A 17,157-nucleotide genomic window follows, 5' to 3' on the forward strand; every position below is an offset into this window, starting at 1 on the left:
TATCATTAATGTATACTAAAAACAACAAGGGTACTAATATCGACCTCTGAGGCACACCAGCGTTAAGTTTTCCAATGTTTGATAATGAATCTTTTATGATAACTCTCTGTGATCGTCAAGACAAGTAACTTTTTAACCAACATAGCAAGTCTCCTTTTATACCATATTTTTCAAGTTTATGTAATAAAGCCTTAATCAAAACAGTATCAAATGCTTTGCTTATATCAGCAAATGTAGTGCTTGTTAAAATCTTTTCATTTAGTGCACTCACCATTTTGTTATATAATTCTATTAACTGATCAGAAGTTGAGTATCCTGTAATAAATCCGCAATGATACTTGTATAAGAGTTTATTTTCATGTAAATGGTCAAAAATATTTTTGAAAACAATCTTTTCTAAGACTTTACTCACACATGACAATAAGGAGACTGGCCTGTAGTTAGACGGTAATGACTTGTCAACACTTTAGAATAAGGGAATAACATGTGCAATCTTCCATTGGTCTGGAAATATTTTATCATTTAAAGATTTGTTGAAAAATAGACATAATGGTTTGGAAATTTCATTTCTAACAACAAGTAACATTCTGTTACTAACGATATCTGGCCCATCAGCTTTATTAACATCGAGTGTTGAAAGAATATCAAGTACATCTTGTTCATTAAAGGAGCACTAGCTGTCAAATTCATGGTCATCGATTTGACTCAAATTCTCATATTTGATTTATAACAATGTAAAACATTTATCCAAACTATCAAAAGTCTAAAATAAACAGTTTACAGAGCATGTGGTAGATAATATATAGGTTTGTTTCGTGTGTATTTTAGACCAGACGCCATCTAATTACCTATCGAATTGACCTTAGATGACTATATAAGCGATATAAACATAAATAAAGATATGAATAGATTAAACCAACACGTGCGATTGGATTTTTATAGGTCTATTTGATTTTATTTTATAGATTAAAAATAGATGTTTCTCATTGTTTTTAACCGTATAAGAATGATTTTATGTGCATAGAATTAGTAATCAAATGATTTACCGTAGTTTCACTTTCATTGTTGACATTCTTTTTCTTTGAATAACCAGTACACGTACAATGCATGCGTTGTCAATCTCTAGCTTGGGGTTAAATTGAAGTTCACACGAATACGGCTTTAAAGAGGTCGACTCATTCACTTGCAAGTGAATTACTAATTATCAATGTTTCTTAGCATAATTTGACAAAATTGAACCTTTTTGGCTGCAAAAAGCGGATTGTTATTTCACTATTTCACTTTCATTATTGATCGAAAAGAAAAAAATCAAACTTTAGATTTTTTATATATCTCGTAGCTAGTGCCCCTTTAACTACAATTTGTGAAATAAACTCAAGACAACGGTCGTCAAATTCCGGCAAATCTTTACTAGCGCCATCTAAATTAGAAATTGAACAAAAATATTTATTTAAAATGTCGGACTTTTCGGTTCCCTCATACGCAAGTTTAAAGTTGTGATTAGGGTCCGTGATGGGTGGTAAATCATGAGACGGTGTATCGCTTTTAATTAACATGTTAACCATTTTCCAGTATTGTTTACAGTTTGTAACTTTTAGTTAATCTTAATTTTCATTAATACTGGTAAAAAAATATATTAGCTTGCTTTTTCAAGTTATTTACTTTGTTCCTTTGTTGTTTAAATTTCTTTTCTGCGGATGTACTATTTGAGCGAATACAAATATTACAAAGTCTGTCGCGTTTTCTCGTTTCACGCCGCAAATTCGAATCATACCAAACTTTATCGTCACATCTTATAGTTTCTTCCCTTGTAGGTATACACTCGGAGGCTATATTAAGAAATATGTTTGTGAAATTAGTCGCAGCAACATGAACATCACTTGCATCAGAAATTAAATATTCCCAATTTGTTTCAACTACTTTTTGTTTCATAAGGTCATAATCACTTTTTTTATAATCCCATATTAATCTATTATAAGTTTGTCTTTTACTAAAACCACAAGTAATTGTGACGTATGTTCCATAATGATCATTAATACCTCTATCAAAAGGTATTGTGTCTTTTTTTAGAACCGGTATCGAATCAGTGCCTAAAATAGGATCAAGTAAAGACGTGCTACCTGTTCGTCTGTCAAAATGAGTAGCTTTGTCAATTATGTTAACAAGGCCATTGATGAAAAAATATCTCTTATATTTGACGGTAGATCTGACATAAAGTTTTTATTCAGGTCACCTAAGCAAATTATGTAATTATTTTCATTCAGGGCATTTTTAAACATTTGATCAAAATACTGCCAGAAATAAACTGAAGATTGCCATTCCGACCTTTAATTGATGTTTATCAATATTGATCGTAATTTAGTTTTCTTTTTTTTTTTAACTCAAACCACATACTCAAGTTGGCAATTCTCCAAATCATGTCGACGAGTTATGCGAACATAACTTTTATAATACATAATAATGCCACCCCTTGAGAAGTTCTATCTTTTCGAACTGGTATTTCAAAACCGGATATGTATAAATCAGAATCTGTAATATTTGAGCCTAAATGGGTTTCTGTCAAGAATACGACATCGTAATCTTCAATAATATCGACAATATAATTCAGTTTATTTCTAAGGCTTCTTATATTACCATAGAAAATTGACAATGTTTTCTCAGATATTTCTGGTGTGCGCTCAGGATCCGGGTTCGGTTCGATGTCACCACATATTAGCTATAACCATAATAACAGTATGTACAATGAAATCATATTAGCAGAAGATCTGTATAAATTAAAAATACATAGTTTGAGTCTTGAAATATTCGTAAATAAAACGGCAAGTAAGTCATACACTGAGAACGATACAAATGTTTTTCTCAAACAGCCCAGACTTATCTTGTGATAAAACCAGTCCTATTGTCATTCTATATGCTACGATGTCATTACCCATTGTCAAATATAAGGCAATACATGTAAATGACAATTAAAAATAGGACTGCTTTGTAAAACATGATGCAAAATATAAACACATATAAATCGAATGATCATTCATGAAATTCAGGCAAATAAAAAATAAGGGAAAACAAAAATGTATGTACAAAAGGCAAAATTAGAACATCGTAGAATGTTCGATGCAGTTGTAGTGAAATCAGAGAGATTAATTTAGTTAAGATGAATTTAGTTTCGATGTCTTTTTTGGGGGGAAACAATAAATCAAATAAATCCGAAAACTAAATGTGAAGTTTTTTAAAAAAGGAAGCCCTTTTGTGAAATGTTTATATAAATAAGTAAATAGATTAATCTATCTTTTACACTGATCCAAGTTCAATTCCGGTAATAACTTTCATTCAGTGATGTCACAATCCAGATAAAAGAGATTGTCGATGAAACACTCAACCCTCTTCCCATAATGAGGGAGACGTCCTAACATTGGTTGCATTTAACTAGCACATGTCTTGTTACATGTTTCTAAATATACTTTTTTTTATATAAGTATATCACAGACGACACAAAGGTGAATAACCAGATAATATTTCTAAACAATTTTATGGTACCTATCAATAAATAATGCATTTCATTAGGGACTATCATTTGCTTTTTTTTCATTTTCCTATTACATGTATCTTCTGTTATGTGTTGTTTTTTTTTTTGTCTCTCAACATATATATATATATATTTCTGAGTAATTCAGTCAACCATGTTCGACAAAGTTTGATATAATAACTCGCCAAAACGTAATACTAAAAATAAATTAAGGACTAAAAGTATATATACATAATATTTATGTTATATGAATTTAAGGCGCAATTACTACATAAGTAAGCCGCCTACCAAAATCAATAACAACAACATAATGTTACAAAACAAAATAAGAACAAACTAAAAACACAATTGGTTGAAAAAGGCTCAAATCATCACATAGATATCAATAGACAAACATCTTACAAAAGCACAGAGTGGACATGGACAGGTAATTATACCACAACACAAAGTCAAGTATCATGGTTTTAGTCATTTTCAAGACAAACAAGGTCATGTACAAATAAGTACATCATCACATGTGAATAAATATACAAAAACATGTGGAAAACGATATTATCGACAAATATAGAATGACATGTGGATAAAACTACCATGAACAAATACACAGACATGTGGATTAAACTACCATTGACAATTACACAATGAAATACGAACACGTAAGGCAATTCCAAAGTACAAATACAAAATGACTTGTGGATAAACAAGGAAATAAAAATTTACACAATAAAACGCAAACAATTAAGGATAAGGACAAATACATAATGACATGTCGATAAAACTATCATGGGCAAATAAACAAAGACATCTGGAAAAAAAAAAGATCAGACCATTTAAAAAACACAATGACATGTGGAATGACAAGACCATGAAAACTGAACAATGCATGAGGACATAATCTGTAGACAATGTACAAGCAACTGATGGATATAAAGAAATTTAAAAAAGAATAAAAAATAACAATGCATGAGGATAAACAAGACCATGTGAAAATACACAATGCACGTGGGCAAGATAGGCCTATATATAATTATAAGGGAACGGAAGTTGCAATGGATAAATCCAGCAGAATGTAGATGGTAAAGATCAGACACAATAAGACATTGCCAAACAATACATAAGACACAAAATTCCGTTAACAAATATTTTCCATAAAGACAAATAGACGGTCAAAACTATTGTCAAACACATAATGATGAGTATACAAATAATTTAGTAGACACGAGACACAAGTTAATATGAGTGCCATGGACAAAAGCACTAGATCGAGAGAAAAATGAACACTAACAAGAGATTGAATTGAAAACTATCATGGAGATATATGTCAGAAGATTTTATACGACCAAGAAAATCAAAAGAAACAGCAAGACAATATAAAATAACACTATTTATTAATAATCACAAAGAATGAAAAAGATCCATTAGATATTATTTTCCTAGAGTACATTGACTTTGGCATGATCTCAACAGTAGACTCTGATTATAATTTGCAATTCGTTTGGTTCATTTCATCGGATTTCCTCTATTTGGTACCATTTAATGTGGGTTTTGTTTGTAAACCAGTAACTAATTTCTGAGAAGCCATTGTTTTGGTTATATGCTTTTTATATACTAAGAAAGCATAAATTGAAGAAAGACGAGACAAAGGCAAAGATTAAGACGAAAAGACCCCAAATTAGTCTACGAACGATAGAGCAACAAGAAAGCCTCAGTTGAAAAATGAACTTTCACAATTTTGAAAAACGCATAAGTTTAATGAATATGAAAATAAGATGTTGTATGATTGCCAATGAGACAAATATCCACGAAAAAACCAAATCATCTTATTACCAAAAAGTTCTTAACATAAAATTAATAAGCCATCAAGTATTTTTTCGTTTACCTTTTAAAATGGACTCTTTACAGTCAAAACGTAATTTAAAAAATATAAAGTTATTAGATCAGATGTCACAATTAATGAAAGAAAAATTGATCAAAACAAAGATACATTTCCTATCATGATTTTCTTGATAGATGGTTGATGCTCACAAGGAAGCTATTAAACCAAGAGTTCCAAATGGTGAAGTTGAAATCATCCCTTCGTAAATTTTACGGACGCCATCACGAGTTGGTTGACCGTTATGCCCGCGTCACACTGTCCCGATTTTTATATACGATGGACACCCGAATGCGAAAATTGTAAGTTCGTACGAAGTTGGTCCCGATCTCGTTAAAATACCAAAAAGTGACCGAAGTAAGTACGATGAATAACGAAGTCTATACGATGGTGCCGAAATTATATACGATAGCAAAATATGGACATACGAAGGTTAACCGAAGACGGGTATTTAAGCTTCATATCTCAGCCGAAGCCTTCACGATTGATCACGAAGGCTACACGATGGATTACGATGGCTACACGATGGATAACGATGATGGCGCGATGGCCATACGATGTCTAAAAGATACGAACAGAATTTCGACAACATATCGTTTCTGTACAAGTCTGCCATGCATGGCGGGAAATCGATCTTTTTGTCTAATTCTTATAAAACTTAGTTTATTATCCCCTCGCCTACTACATGTAAGTTGCGTGTAGATAAAATTGTTATGGACACTCTAGAACCAAAATGCTCAAAACTTGGTATGGTGTTACTCGTTAAGAATATCTTAAGCGCTATTGACTTTAAAGTTCAAAGGTCAAAGTCACAGTGGCAGTTGTAATACAAGGCAATATCACCCTTGTGGACACTCTAAAACTAATATGCTTCAAAAGAGTTTAACCGCATTTGGTATATTGTTCCTCCTTGTAATGATCTGACATTTTTTACGTTCAAGGCCAAAGGTCAAGGTCATGCAGATGGACTTGTTTTTTCTCCTTGAAATAGCATAATACACAGGAAATTGGTTGCTCATTTTTTTACCTGCTGGTTCTAAAGACAATATTAAATGTATTTCCAGTTACTGAATGTTTTGGTTGATTTTAAAAAAAAAATAGTTTATGTATCAAATATGCATATTCAATTTACCATTTTCTACATGTGTCATATACAACTATAGTGTCCATATTTGTCCCCAATATGTTACATACGAGGGGATGCCACACTCGGCATTGCCTTATTTGAACTGTAAAATGTGTGCACTAGTCTGAATAATCACCCATAATTATGCCCATGTTTACTGATCTATCTTAAAAGGTGGGTTCGTTGATCCCTTTTATTCAAAAAGAGCTCTTTCCAGGAGAATAATTTTTTTATCATAATAATATAGACAAAAGGAAGGATGTGGGGAAAGCAACAAATGCGGCAAAATATGACATATAGAAAACAAAATGGTTATGGAGTAAACATTCGTGTGACAACAACTCAGACGATACATAAAAAATCAGAATAATGAAGAAAAAGTTGGTTTCCCTATATACGTGTACCTGCAGTGTTGGTGTACGAGGCGCGTTTATGATTTTCATTATGTTACTTGATATGAAAAATTGACAAAAAATAATATTTTACTTGTAAAAGTAAATCCTGAGCCTGTAATAGCTGCTCTTCTTGTTCCATTTGAATTAATAGAAACAACACTGTCGCCTTTCTTGTTCTCATAGAATCATATGATATGAGCTCCATGTTTTGTGAACGTATTTCTTAACTGTCGTATTAGACTGACCAGTGAATATCGCGCATGACACTTTAAATGTATTTAGCGCGAAAATTAACTTACATTTAACTGGATTTATTGCCGTCGTAGTTCCATCTTGTCGCCTTCGTACTTTTATTCGATGGCAACACGACAGGATTACGAGGTCTTCACGAAGTCGTGTTGCCATCGTAAGACCTTCGGGTATCTTCGTGATTCATTCGTGTAGACATCTTAATGTCAAAACTGCCCGATGGAAACGATGGAAACACGAATGCAATACGATGTGCAAAGATGCATTCCCGGTGACATTACGATGGTGAGGATGGTGATACGAACTCAATACGAACCCTCAACATCGGACGCACCTTCGGGGATTTTTTAACATGTTAAAAAATTTAGAACTCTTCCCGAAGTTGTCCCCGAAGTTTAGAAAAAGTGGCCGATGGTTCTACGATGGTTAAAGATGGCACTACGAATAGCCCGATCTGGATACGATCAGTCCCGATTTTGAAAATTTCCATTATCGTGTTGCCAACGGCGTAAAAATCGGGACAGTGTGACGCGGGCATTATGGAATAACCGTTTCACAAATGACATCGGATATGTTCCTTACGTCGTAACTACAATCCCCTTCCCTTTCATGAATGTGACCTACCAAATTAGACTATTTACCGGATTTGTTATCACATAAGCAACACGACGGGTGCCGCATGTAGAGCAGGATCTGCTTACCCTTCCGGAGCACCTGAGATCACCCCTAGTTTTTTGGTGGGGTTTGTGTTGTTTATTCTTTAGTTTTCTATGTTGTGTCGTGTGTGCTGTTGTTTGTTCATTTTTAGCCATGGCGTTGTCAGTTTGTTTTAGATTTATGAGTTTGACTGTCCCTTTGGTATCTTTCGTCCCTCTCTTATACATACTTAATCCGTTAAAAAAAAGAAGAAACATAAATGTTCACATAACCGTATATCTCAATTTTATCTGTATGGTGTCGGTTAATTGCTAGCTATACCTCACTGTCAATACATCACCCATGTTTGATCTCTGACACTAGAAAAGATGCTCTAGTTTTTGGTTGTGTTATCTCAATACTAAAACAGCATATAAAGTCCGTCTTAAGAATAGGACAGCAAATTTGTGATTTTACTTTTTACTCCCAAGTATTTCTATAGAACCTTTCTTATAAACAAAAAAGTAAAGTTACAAAAAAAAAAAAAAAACGAGCTCTGAGGACTCCAATAAAACATTGAATTGCACGTTACAGATCAGTTTAACTTGCATATTGAATAATAATATAACTTTGTCTTTATTTTCATAGGTTTTGAATTATTGTCCTAAAGATATGAAGGCTGATTTATGTGTGCATCTCAATCGAAAGGTTTTTCTAGAACATCCAGGGTTTAGACTGGCAAGTGACGGGTGTTTAAGAGCTCTAGCTATGCACTTTAATATGACCCATAGTGCACCAGGAGATTTAATTTTTCATCAAGGAGAAAGCCTGGATGCCCTATGTTTTGTTGTGTCCGGGTCATTAGAAGTGATACAAGACGATGAAGTAGTTGCTATATTAAGTAAGTGGGATTTCCTTTTGAACACAAAGTATTATATTTGAAATAAAAAGACAATGTAGTGTATTAACCATTACTTGAAATGTAAAAATGTCCAGTTTAGATACATTGTTGTGTAGATATAATCAGTTGATAGTTTGTAAAGTATTAATGTTTTTCATTCATGGCTTTCATTTACTACTTCTAGACTGTATTTCAAAAGACTTACAAATATATGCTTTGCCCATTGAAAATACACCGTAGATATCGACCTTTTGAAGAAGTCCTCCTTTACATGGAATAATTTATGATTATTCTGCATACCGAATGACTATCAAGTATGTTCAAAATAAAATTAGTAATCAGGAATAACACAGTTCCCCTACATGTTCAAAAGTAAAACACCAGTGGAAAATTACTTACATTATCAATCGACTTAAATTAAGTACGGTATTAGTTAGACGTTTGAGCATATTCTTATATACAGTCCGCCAAAAGTTAAGCACCACCTTTTTTTTATTGCATCGAATATTTTCCAATTAAAAAATCAATTATTCCTTGAAAAAAAGAAAACGTTGATGTAGTAATTTTGCTAACATATACCACAAACAAACCACACATATAATTTTGGTCACTTATAAAGGTTCTATGCATTTAGGTTTTACGTTCATAGAAATAGTGTAAATTACACAAATCAGAAACGGAAATTAAGTTTCACTGTGCTTTTATCTCTTTACAACAATTAATCACCCAATATCATTGAAATTTTCTAGAAATAATATTTGGTATGTTCGCCAAATTTAATGTCAATATTTGAGTCAATAGCATGTGTACCAACCTCTCTTCCGGAACATTTCCATAACACGACGTCTGAGACTCGTTACAAGCTTTCAAAACTTTAGTTGAGGAAATCTTAGCCATTCATCAACAATTACCACTTTTAAATCGACAAAATTTTGTGAAGGTTGGGCTATACGATTGAGATTTCTACCAATGACATCCAAGACATGTTCGATAGGGTGTATGTATAGAACATGGAAGGCCAAAAGATAGTGTAAATGGCTTTTTGCTCTTTGGACTCGGTTACAATCCTTGCACTGTGTGGTCTATAGTGTTGTCGTCCATTTACAAGGGTCATGACCATGTTGACGCGATTGGGGGGTTATCAAAATGAAAGACTACAATGTTTTTAGGAACTTAATATCTGTATGTCTGTCCGTTTATGTGACCCTGCAGGATATGCATACGTGGCTTACACCGATAAAAGAAGCAACCCGTACTGTAACACCACTAGGACCGAATGAAATCATTGGGAAAATGTTATTTTGATCATAGGCCGTAATATTTCCCCGCGAAATTCGTATTATGGCGACTACTGGTCGAAACATAAACCGACTCTTATCTGACCAATGAGTGTTTTGTCAGCTTCTCATGTTCGAGCATAGATAGCCATTCTCCTATTGAAACCTGCCTTTACAGTGCCTGCCTGTTATGGCATGTCTTTAGACAATACGACTTGCTCTTCGGTTGCCTCTATAAAGTCGACGGACCAATGTTCGCACACTAACACGACCACCTGGAGAGACAGTGTATTTGTAAATGCGCAGATGCCCTTTAATAAAAAGTTGCTTGACTGCTTCATCGGAGTTCAATCTTTTTGGTCGTAATGAATTTTCTTAGTGTATGTTAAAGGCAATTCATAACACCAACCATAAATATTTATTTCGCAATAGTTAAACAAATATTGCCAGATATATATCGGTGGTGCTTAACTTTTGGCGGACTGTATACATAACAGAAAATGATATATTGTTGTGATATTATTTGCAATGAATGTGTACACTGGATTAAACATTAAAGGAGCTAGACTAAATAATATGAACTTTATATTGCAGGCAAAGGTGATGTATTCGGAGATAATTTCTGGAAGGAACAATCTATTGGACAGTCAACAGCTAATGTTCGTGCACTAACATATTGTGACCTCCACACCATTAAACGAGGGCGCTTATTAGAAGTTTTGGAGTTTTATCATGCGTTTGCCAATTCTTTTGCACGGAATTTAACCCTTACATATAATTTAAGACATAGGGTGAGTACACTGCTATAGGCAATTGTAAGATTTTGCAACAAATTAACAATAGAAGAGTACATACGATGATCTAGCAATATATTGTATTAGCGTGGGGACTTATATCTCACTCAGTGACAAACTCTTATTGATTAAAATGCGCTAATATTTGTCTTTTTTGTGTTAAGTTGAATAACAGCACATATTCATATTCAAATGCAAATTTTATTATATGATTTATAATTTCTCGCATATTCCTTAAAATCATTGGATAACAACGAAAATATCGTTTTTGATAGCATTTTATTATGCAATTAACAATAGGAACATAAAAACTAAATATTGATGATTTGAAAATAACGATTTGGTTATTATTAATTACATAACCATGATGAGGATGCTGAAACGGGACAGGCACATACTGATGTGATTCGGTTACACTAAATTTATTTAGATCTTTATCTTTCCTTTTTTAAATTCATTTAGAGAACTTACACAAAAGATGCATAAAAATGGAAAAACAGTTAACTCTAAACGGAGTAATAACTTACAAACAAAACAAAAACAAACAATTGTATATATACGTATACCATATAAAATAATGCTATCAATTACAGTGGACAATCTCAAAATACTCTACCAGTTAATTTTTTCGTCATGCCTTCGTACACAAGTGGGTGAATTTTATAGAAGTTTACATACAGTAACATCATACAATGCTCCGAGCGCACTGTAAAGAATTTCAGAGCAAGAGAAAACAAAATAGAACCATTCAGTGTTGCTTCAATATATAAATTAGTCATTTGAATTTTTCCTAAAACAAATATCAGATGCAGTGATTATTTCTATTTTTGATTGCATTTGTTTAAGTTTTGATCACATGGCATGTATGATACCAATACCGGTACTGGAAATTTTATGAGCAATACAAATACTACATTTATTGAAATCCGTGAATCCCTCCAATTACCCATATATTTAACTAATTGAAATATCAGATGAGAAAGAGTCGTATGAAAATCACCACCAAAAAGAAAAGTTATTAGTTAGAAAGGACTAGTCACCCTTTTATCTTATATTTTGAAATGAATTTTAATATGAGAATTCTAATCACAAGGTCTAAAAAGGGCATCATTTAAGAACTGAATGCTTCTATTTGTAAATTCAGCGCTTCATTCTTAAAATGTACGCACGGTCAACGGTTTTAAAACCCTACAAAATTACTAAAAGAAGCATTCAATACTTATGATTACATTTTTTCGCTATGAAAACACGATTACAATCAAGTTTATCTTTGATTTACCTGTGCACTTTATTGTGTCTTCATGAATGTCCCAAATGAACGTTAATTTCAGAAGGATTCGAGATTGATGCAAGCCAATCAAAATAACGTATGATAATGAAACATACATCTAATAATTATATAGAATTAATGCTAACTTTCTGATATTTGTTTTTACAGTTAATATTCAGAAAAGTTGCCGATGTAAGGAAAGAAAAGGAACTTGCTGAAAAGCGAAAGAATGATCCTCCTCTAGAGTTATCAAGTGATCATCCGGTTAGAAAACTGATTTCTAGATTTAGAAAAATAAGTGATACAAAGGGAATGCAAGTTTTGTCTGACCTTGAAAGGGGAAAAGAGACACCTGACAACTCTGACAAACCTAGAGGGTTTACTCGGTTAATAAATGTAACAGAGGGATCAACCGAAACAGCCCCGCCTGCTAAGTTAGGAGGGGGTGCTTCCAAATGGGGGAAATTTCTAAATGGTGGGCCACTTGAGTTAACATCCGATGATAATCAAAATATAGTGGCAACACAGATTGGTAGAGATAAAGACAAGGATAAGGAAGATGGTATGAAAACATCAGAGGCACCTAAAGCTACAGTAAAACCATTGTCAAAATTTGGCAAGCTACTATTGAAGAGGGGAAATGATTCAATTCCAGAGGAAGATGACGACAAAGAAAAGAAACACGAAAAAACACAATTACAAAAATCGGCTTCTGGTGATAGTGGTGTAGCTCGAAGTAATTTAAGAATAGATACAATTTATCATGATAGCAATGAAGCAATTCCTTCTCAGAGAGACTCTATAGGAAACTTATCTGTTGGTGAGAGACAAGTATTGACATCACTTTATGATATTCAGTTAGACTTGAAAGAAGAAATGGAGTTTCTACACAATAAAATATCAAGAATAGACGATCAATTAGCGGAAATAATAAGACTATTTTCTCCACGTTCAACACCTTATTCACATAGTTCGGTATATCCAGATTCTAAAACAACTTCCCCGAAAAATACTTCAACGCATAGTATTGATCAATTGTCTGTCGAATCCTCACCGAAACGTAACGTTATAGTTCCCAAAACTGAGAAAACGTCCATTGATTCATCAACCGGTCCTCAGTCTTCTAAATCATCTGTAGCTTCTGTGCCGGAAAAACAATCAGATTCTTCGGGCAGTCCATCTAGGTCATCCTTTGGCCGTAAGTCCATAATTCAATTATCACAAGAACCTTATCTTAATTTAGATACTGCACGATCAAGGTCTACTTCCGGTGCTTCGTCTCCATTATCAACATTCCATGCGCATGAATCTGAACAGGCCGAGTCACGTGATGGTGATACATCGTGTGGTACTTCTGATCACAGTGCAAGTATAGCAACAATGGCCGACGATGTATTGAAACTAAATCTTCATTCAAAACTTTCAAAAATAAGTCCAAAAAGATCTCGAACAAAACCGGGACAACAGCTTAAATATAGCTCAAATTTTATAAGCAATGCACACCAGCAGCGGCAGGCTGGAAATAAAGACACGGATAGCAATAGAAACTCGCCACATACAGACATATTAAAATCATATCATTTATCTAGTGATGACGATGGCAGTCATATAAAAGATAGAGACTTGGATATTTTATAGACAGAGTTTGATCGACTTTCTTGAGGGCTTTCATAGATAGATTATTGATTGTTGCAATAGAGTTTGTAATTATTTTAGAAAGAAAGAGTTTTACATACAAAGTACATTAAAGGAGTTGTTTGATTAACGATTGACAAATACGTCAATGTTAAATTTGGAATCAGGATAGTTTCAATAGCAATGTGTTTGTCTCGACTATTGACGAGTTATTGACTGACATTACGTATGCGTTGAACTGAAATTTTGAATATGAATACCATAATATCTAAAGTTTCTGACACTTTTGTGTTTGCAATGAGACGATTAATGCGTACACGATATGGTTTATTGTTATCGTAGTAATTTTTCTTGTTTATCTTATTCTTACTCTTTCGTCATAAATTTATTAAGTAAAAAATAGAAGGTAGTCACCTCATCAGATTAAAACCAGTAGAGCCCTATTCTTTTAGTTTTTTTATCGCTCGTAAAAAAATATAAATCCATGATTTTGGCATTTGTGTTTGTGATCTAAAGAATAAAAGTCAGCACAAGATATTTATTTGGGAATAGCCCATATCTTTTTTTCATTTGTTTTGTTTACAACATTAGATAACAAAAAATCACATCCAGAATATAATGCAACATAGTTCATAATAAATTAATAAGAATAAAAAAAGTAAGCCCATGTACTACAGATATGTATTATGACGTTAAGTGTTTATAGTAACCATGTTCTATACTAAATCAATGGAATTTTCCATGAAAGTTTATCTTTCACTTATTTGAAAATATATGATACAGGTAAAAATAAGTACGAAAATTAAAATTATCTATGTTCTAGAATTTTATATGAAAATCAATGAAATAAGTGTCATTTGTTTTACATTTTGAACGTCTTAACTTTAGAGGAGCGAAATATTCTGATATTTTTTAGTATCTTGAAATGTTTAATGAATTATGTACAGTAACATGTATTTAAGATGTCTTGTTTTAAAGGTCGTTATAAAAATATATCACAAAGGAATCTCAAAATGAAAATGGATTAATCTTGATATGTAAGTATTCACTTGTTACATAAGGACGCTTTTATGAACAGCTGTACTGGCACTGGGTCGATACCAATGCCAGTGAAGTTTGATCAATTAGGAAATTACAACAATACAAAAAGGTTCAAACTCCCTAAGGCTAAACCCTAACCAATTTTTTTTTCTTTGCGGGTCTATGTAGTTTTACTTCCATGGATTTTAAATTTTTGGGTTTGAAGATAGTTATATTCATGCAATTGTCACAAAAACTGAAAAGAGTTTTGCTTTCTCAAGAATTACATGTTTGCGAGGTGCAGTGCACTTTGAACAAGAACAAGACATGTAGCTCGTGCTGATTCAACTCTGTTTATTTTCATTAGATAAAATAAATGTAGCAAATATGCAAAGAATAACATGGCAAACTGTATTATTATATTGATTGACACAACACTATTCGTATATAACAGTGGAAATTTTAAAACAAATAGAAATATTTTAAATAAAAATCATGCATCATGACGGTTGATCTTCTGACGTAAATTTCTAAAGCAATTAAAATGCTTTAGCACACGTAATATGCACAGACAATAATCCAGCATTTCAACTTGTGAACAGAACTCCTAAATACATTAACTGATAATGTCATCTTTATGTCGTAAATGACATTTGTAGTCTGGTTTTTTTTTTGGACGATTTTAAAGTAAGACAGTATTTGGATAGAGTTGAAGTTTCTTTAAACTGTGATGCTAGCGATAGTTGGTAATTGTGTGTAATCCACTAATAGATAGTATGCTTGCGTCACCGTGATTACAAAATTGATTCCACTAATTAGTATGCTTGCGTCACCGTGATTACAAAATTGATTCCACTAATTAGTATGCTTGCGTCACCGTGATTACAAAATTGATTCCTCTAAATAATATGCTTGCGTCACCGTGATTACAAAATTGATTCCACTAAATAGTATGCTTGCGTCACCGTGATTACAAAATTGATTCCACTAATTAGTATGCTTGCGTCACCGTGATTACAAAATTGTTCACTTTGCAGTGTTTTCATTTCCGTTTTGGGTTAAATGATAAGGTCACCCGCTCTTCCCAAAAAATACCACTCGTTCCTATGTGTCTATATCTTTGCACCTAAAACAAACATGTTCCCCAATATTGGTATTCAAATAGCTGACTGCGCTAAAATTAATGCGATAGTTACTTTGATAGAGAGAGAGTGAAATGTACACAACGTAATTGAACAATACAACAAAGATGTCGCAATATCTGATTTTGTTTAAAAAGAGCCATCAGTTTTATCGTTGCTTATTAACTTTTTTATTCATTCAACAGATATCATAAATTTTAATCTTACATTTACATATGATTTCAATTGAGTATTTGAATTACGTGGCTATAAACATACCTGTACTCACTCATTTCAGTGCATGATTTGCTTAAACGTTTCTGTTTGATTCAAAAAACAGCTTTACTACTGAAATAAAGTAAAAGTTAGTTATAAAATTATCCTTTTTTTCCCCTAATGATTTTAACAGAATAAAGTAATAATGTATATTAAGTTAACTGCTTTTGAGATGTTTAGAATATATTAATTTATATGTATGAATCCACTCTATATTACTTGTTCGGCATATTACGAGGATTCTGACTATAGTCCGAACAATAATAATTAGTCTATCTTTTATTGTATTTTTTAAAATAAAGATTGTTTACGCTTATTTTTAGAAAACATTGTCTCCTTTGTATATAATGCACATTCCATATCTATTGTATTTTTGCTATCTTTAATGAATTGTTAAACATTTACTTTGTATCAACTCAAACAATTGTGATTTTTAACATTCATACATATCTTCACCCAATATCATGTTATTTATTGTTATTTGATCATTACAAATTTTACTTTTTCATCGTTATATTGAATGAAAATATGATTTTTATCCCAAATATGTTGTACTTATTTTTACGCCAAATATAATGCCATTCGGAACTAAAAAGGTTGTTCAATCGGATTCTTATGTATGAAATGTTAAAATACTATGAAAAGTGTTGGTTCCAAAAATTTGTTTAGAATCGGGTTTAATCAATAGAATCAAGATTCGGGATTCAAAAGTGACAAGAAACATTCGTTGAAATGTTTCTGTTGAAGAGAGATTCAAGTCTGCTTACGTTATCGAATTTCAACTTCAGATGGGTGACTGGATCTTGTCGAATTGCTTAATTGGAAACCAAAATGTAATAATGACCGTTGTTGCCTGGCTTTGAACTATGTCAGTAAATGCGAGTACTCTGTGTCTTTTTTGTTGTTATGGATGAGGTATGAATTAATACCTCGCCTTAACCGGTCGTTTAATTTGTTTGATGTTTTTTTTCCTGTTTTGTATCCATCTCATGAGTTAAGCCTTTTCAATGTTTATAGTTTTGTGCTGTTATATCCCTGTTGCAGTTTAGGGTGGATTT

The 17,157-nt window shown here is 32.7% G+C and overlaps 1 protein-coding gene across 1 annotated transcript in view; it reads left to right on the forward strand.

The window, feature by feature from the left end:
- Window positions 1-16,644, forward strand: part of LOC143067031 (voltage-gated delayed rectifier potassium channel KCNH1-like) — a 78,774-nt gene extending 62,130 nt beyond the window's left edge. The window contains exons 8-10 of the mRNA XM_076239968.1: window positions 8,454-8,706; window positions 10,578-10,774; window positions 12,216-16,644. Coding sequence (XP_076096083.1) covers window positions 8,454-8,706; window positions 10,578-10,774; window positions 12,216-13,685 — 1,920 coding nt within the window. The 3' untranslated portion in view covers window positions 13,686-16,644. The remainder of the gene's footprint in view (window positions 1-8,453; window positions 8,707-10,577; window positions 10,775-12,215) is intronic.
- Window positions 16,645-17,157: the final 513 nt, after the last annotated feature.

The sequence above is a fragment of the Mytilus galloprovincialis genome, chromosome 3 (genome assembly GCF_965363235.1).
Source record: "Mytilus galloprovincialis chromosome 3, xbMytGall1.hap1.1, whole genome shotgun sequence".
NCBI classification, from domain to species: domain Eukaryota; kingdom Metazoa; phylum Mollusca; class Bivalvia; order Mytilida; family Mytilidae; genus Mytilus; species Mytilus galloprovincialis.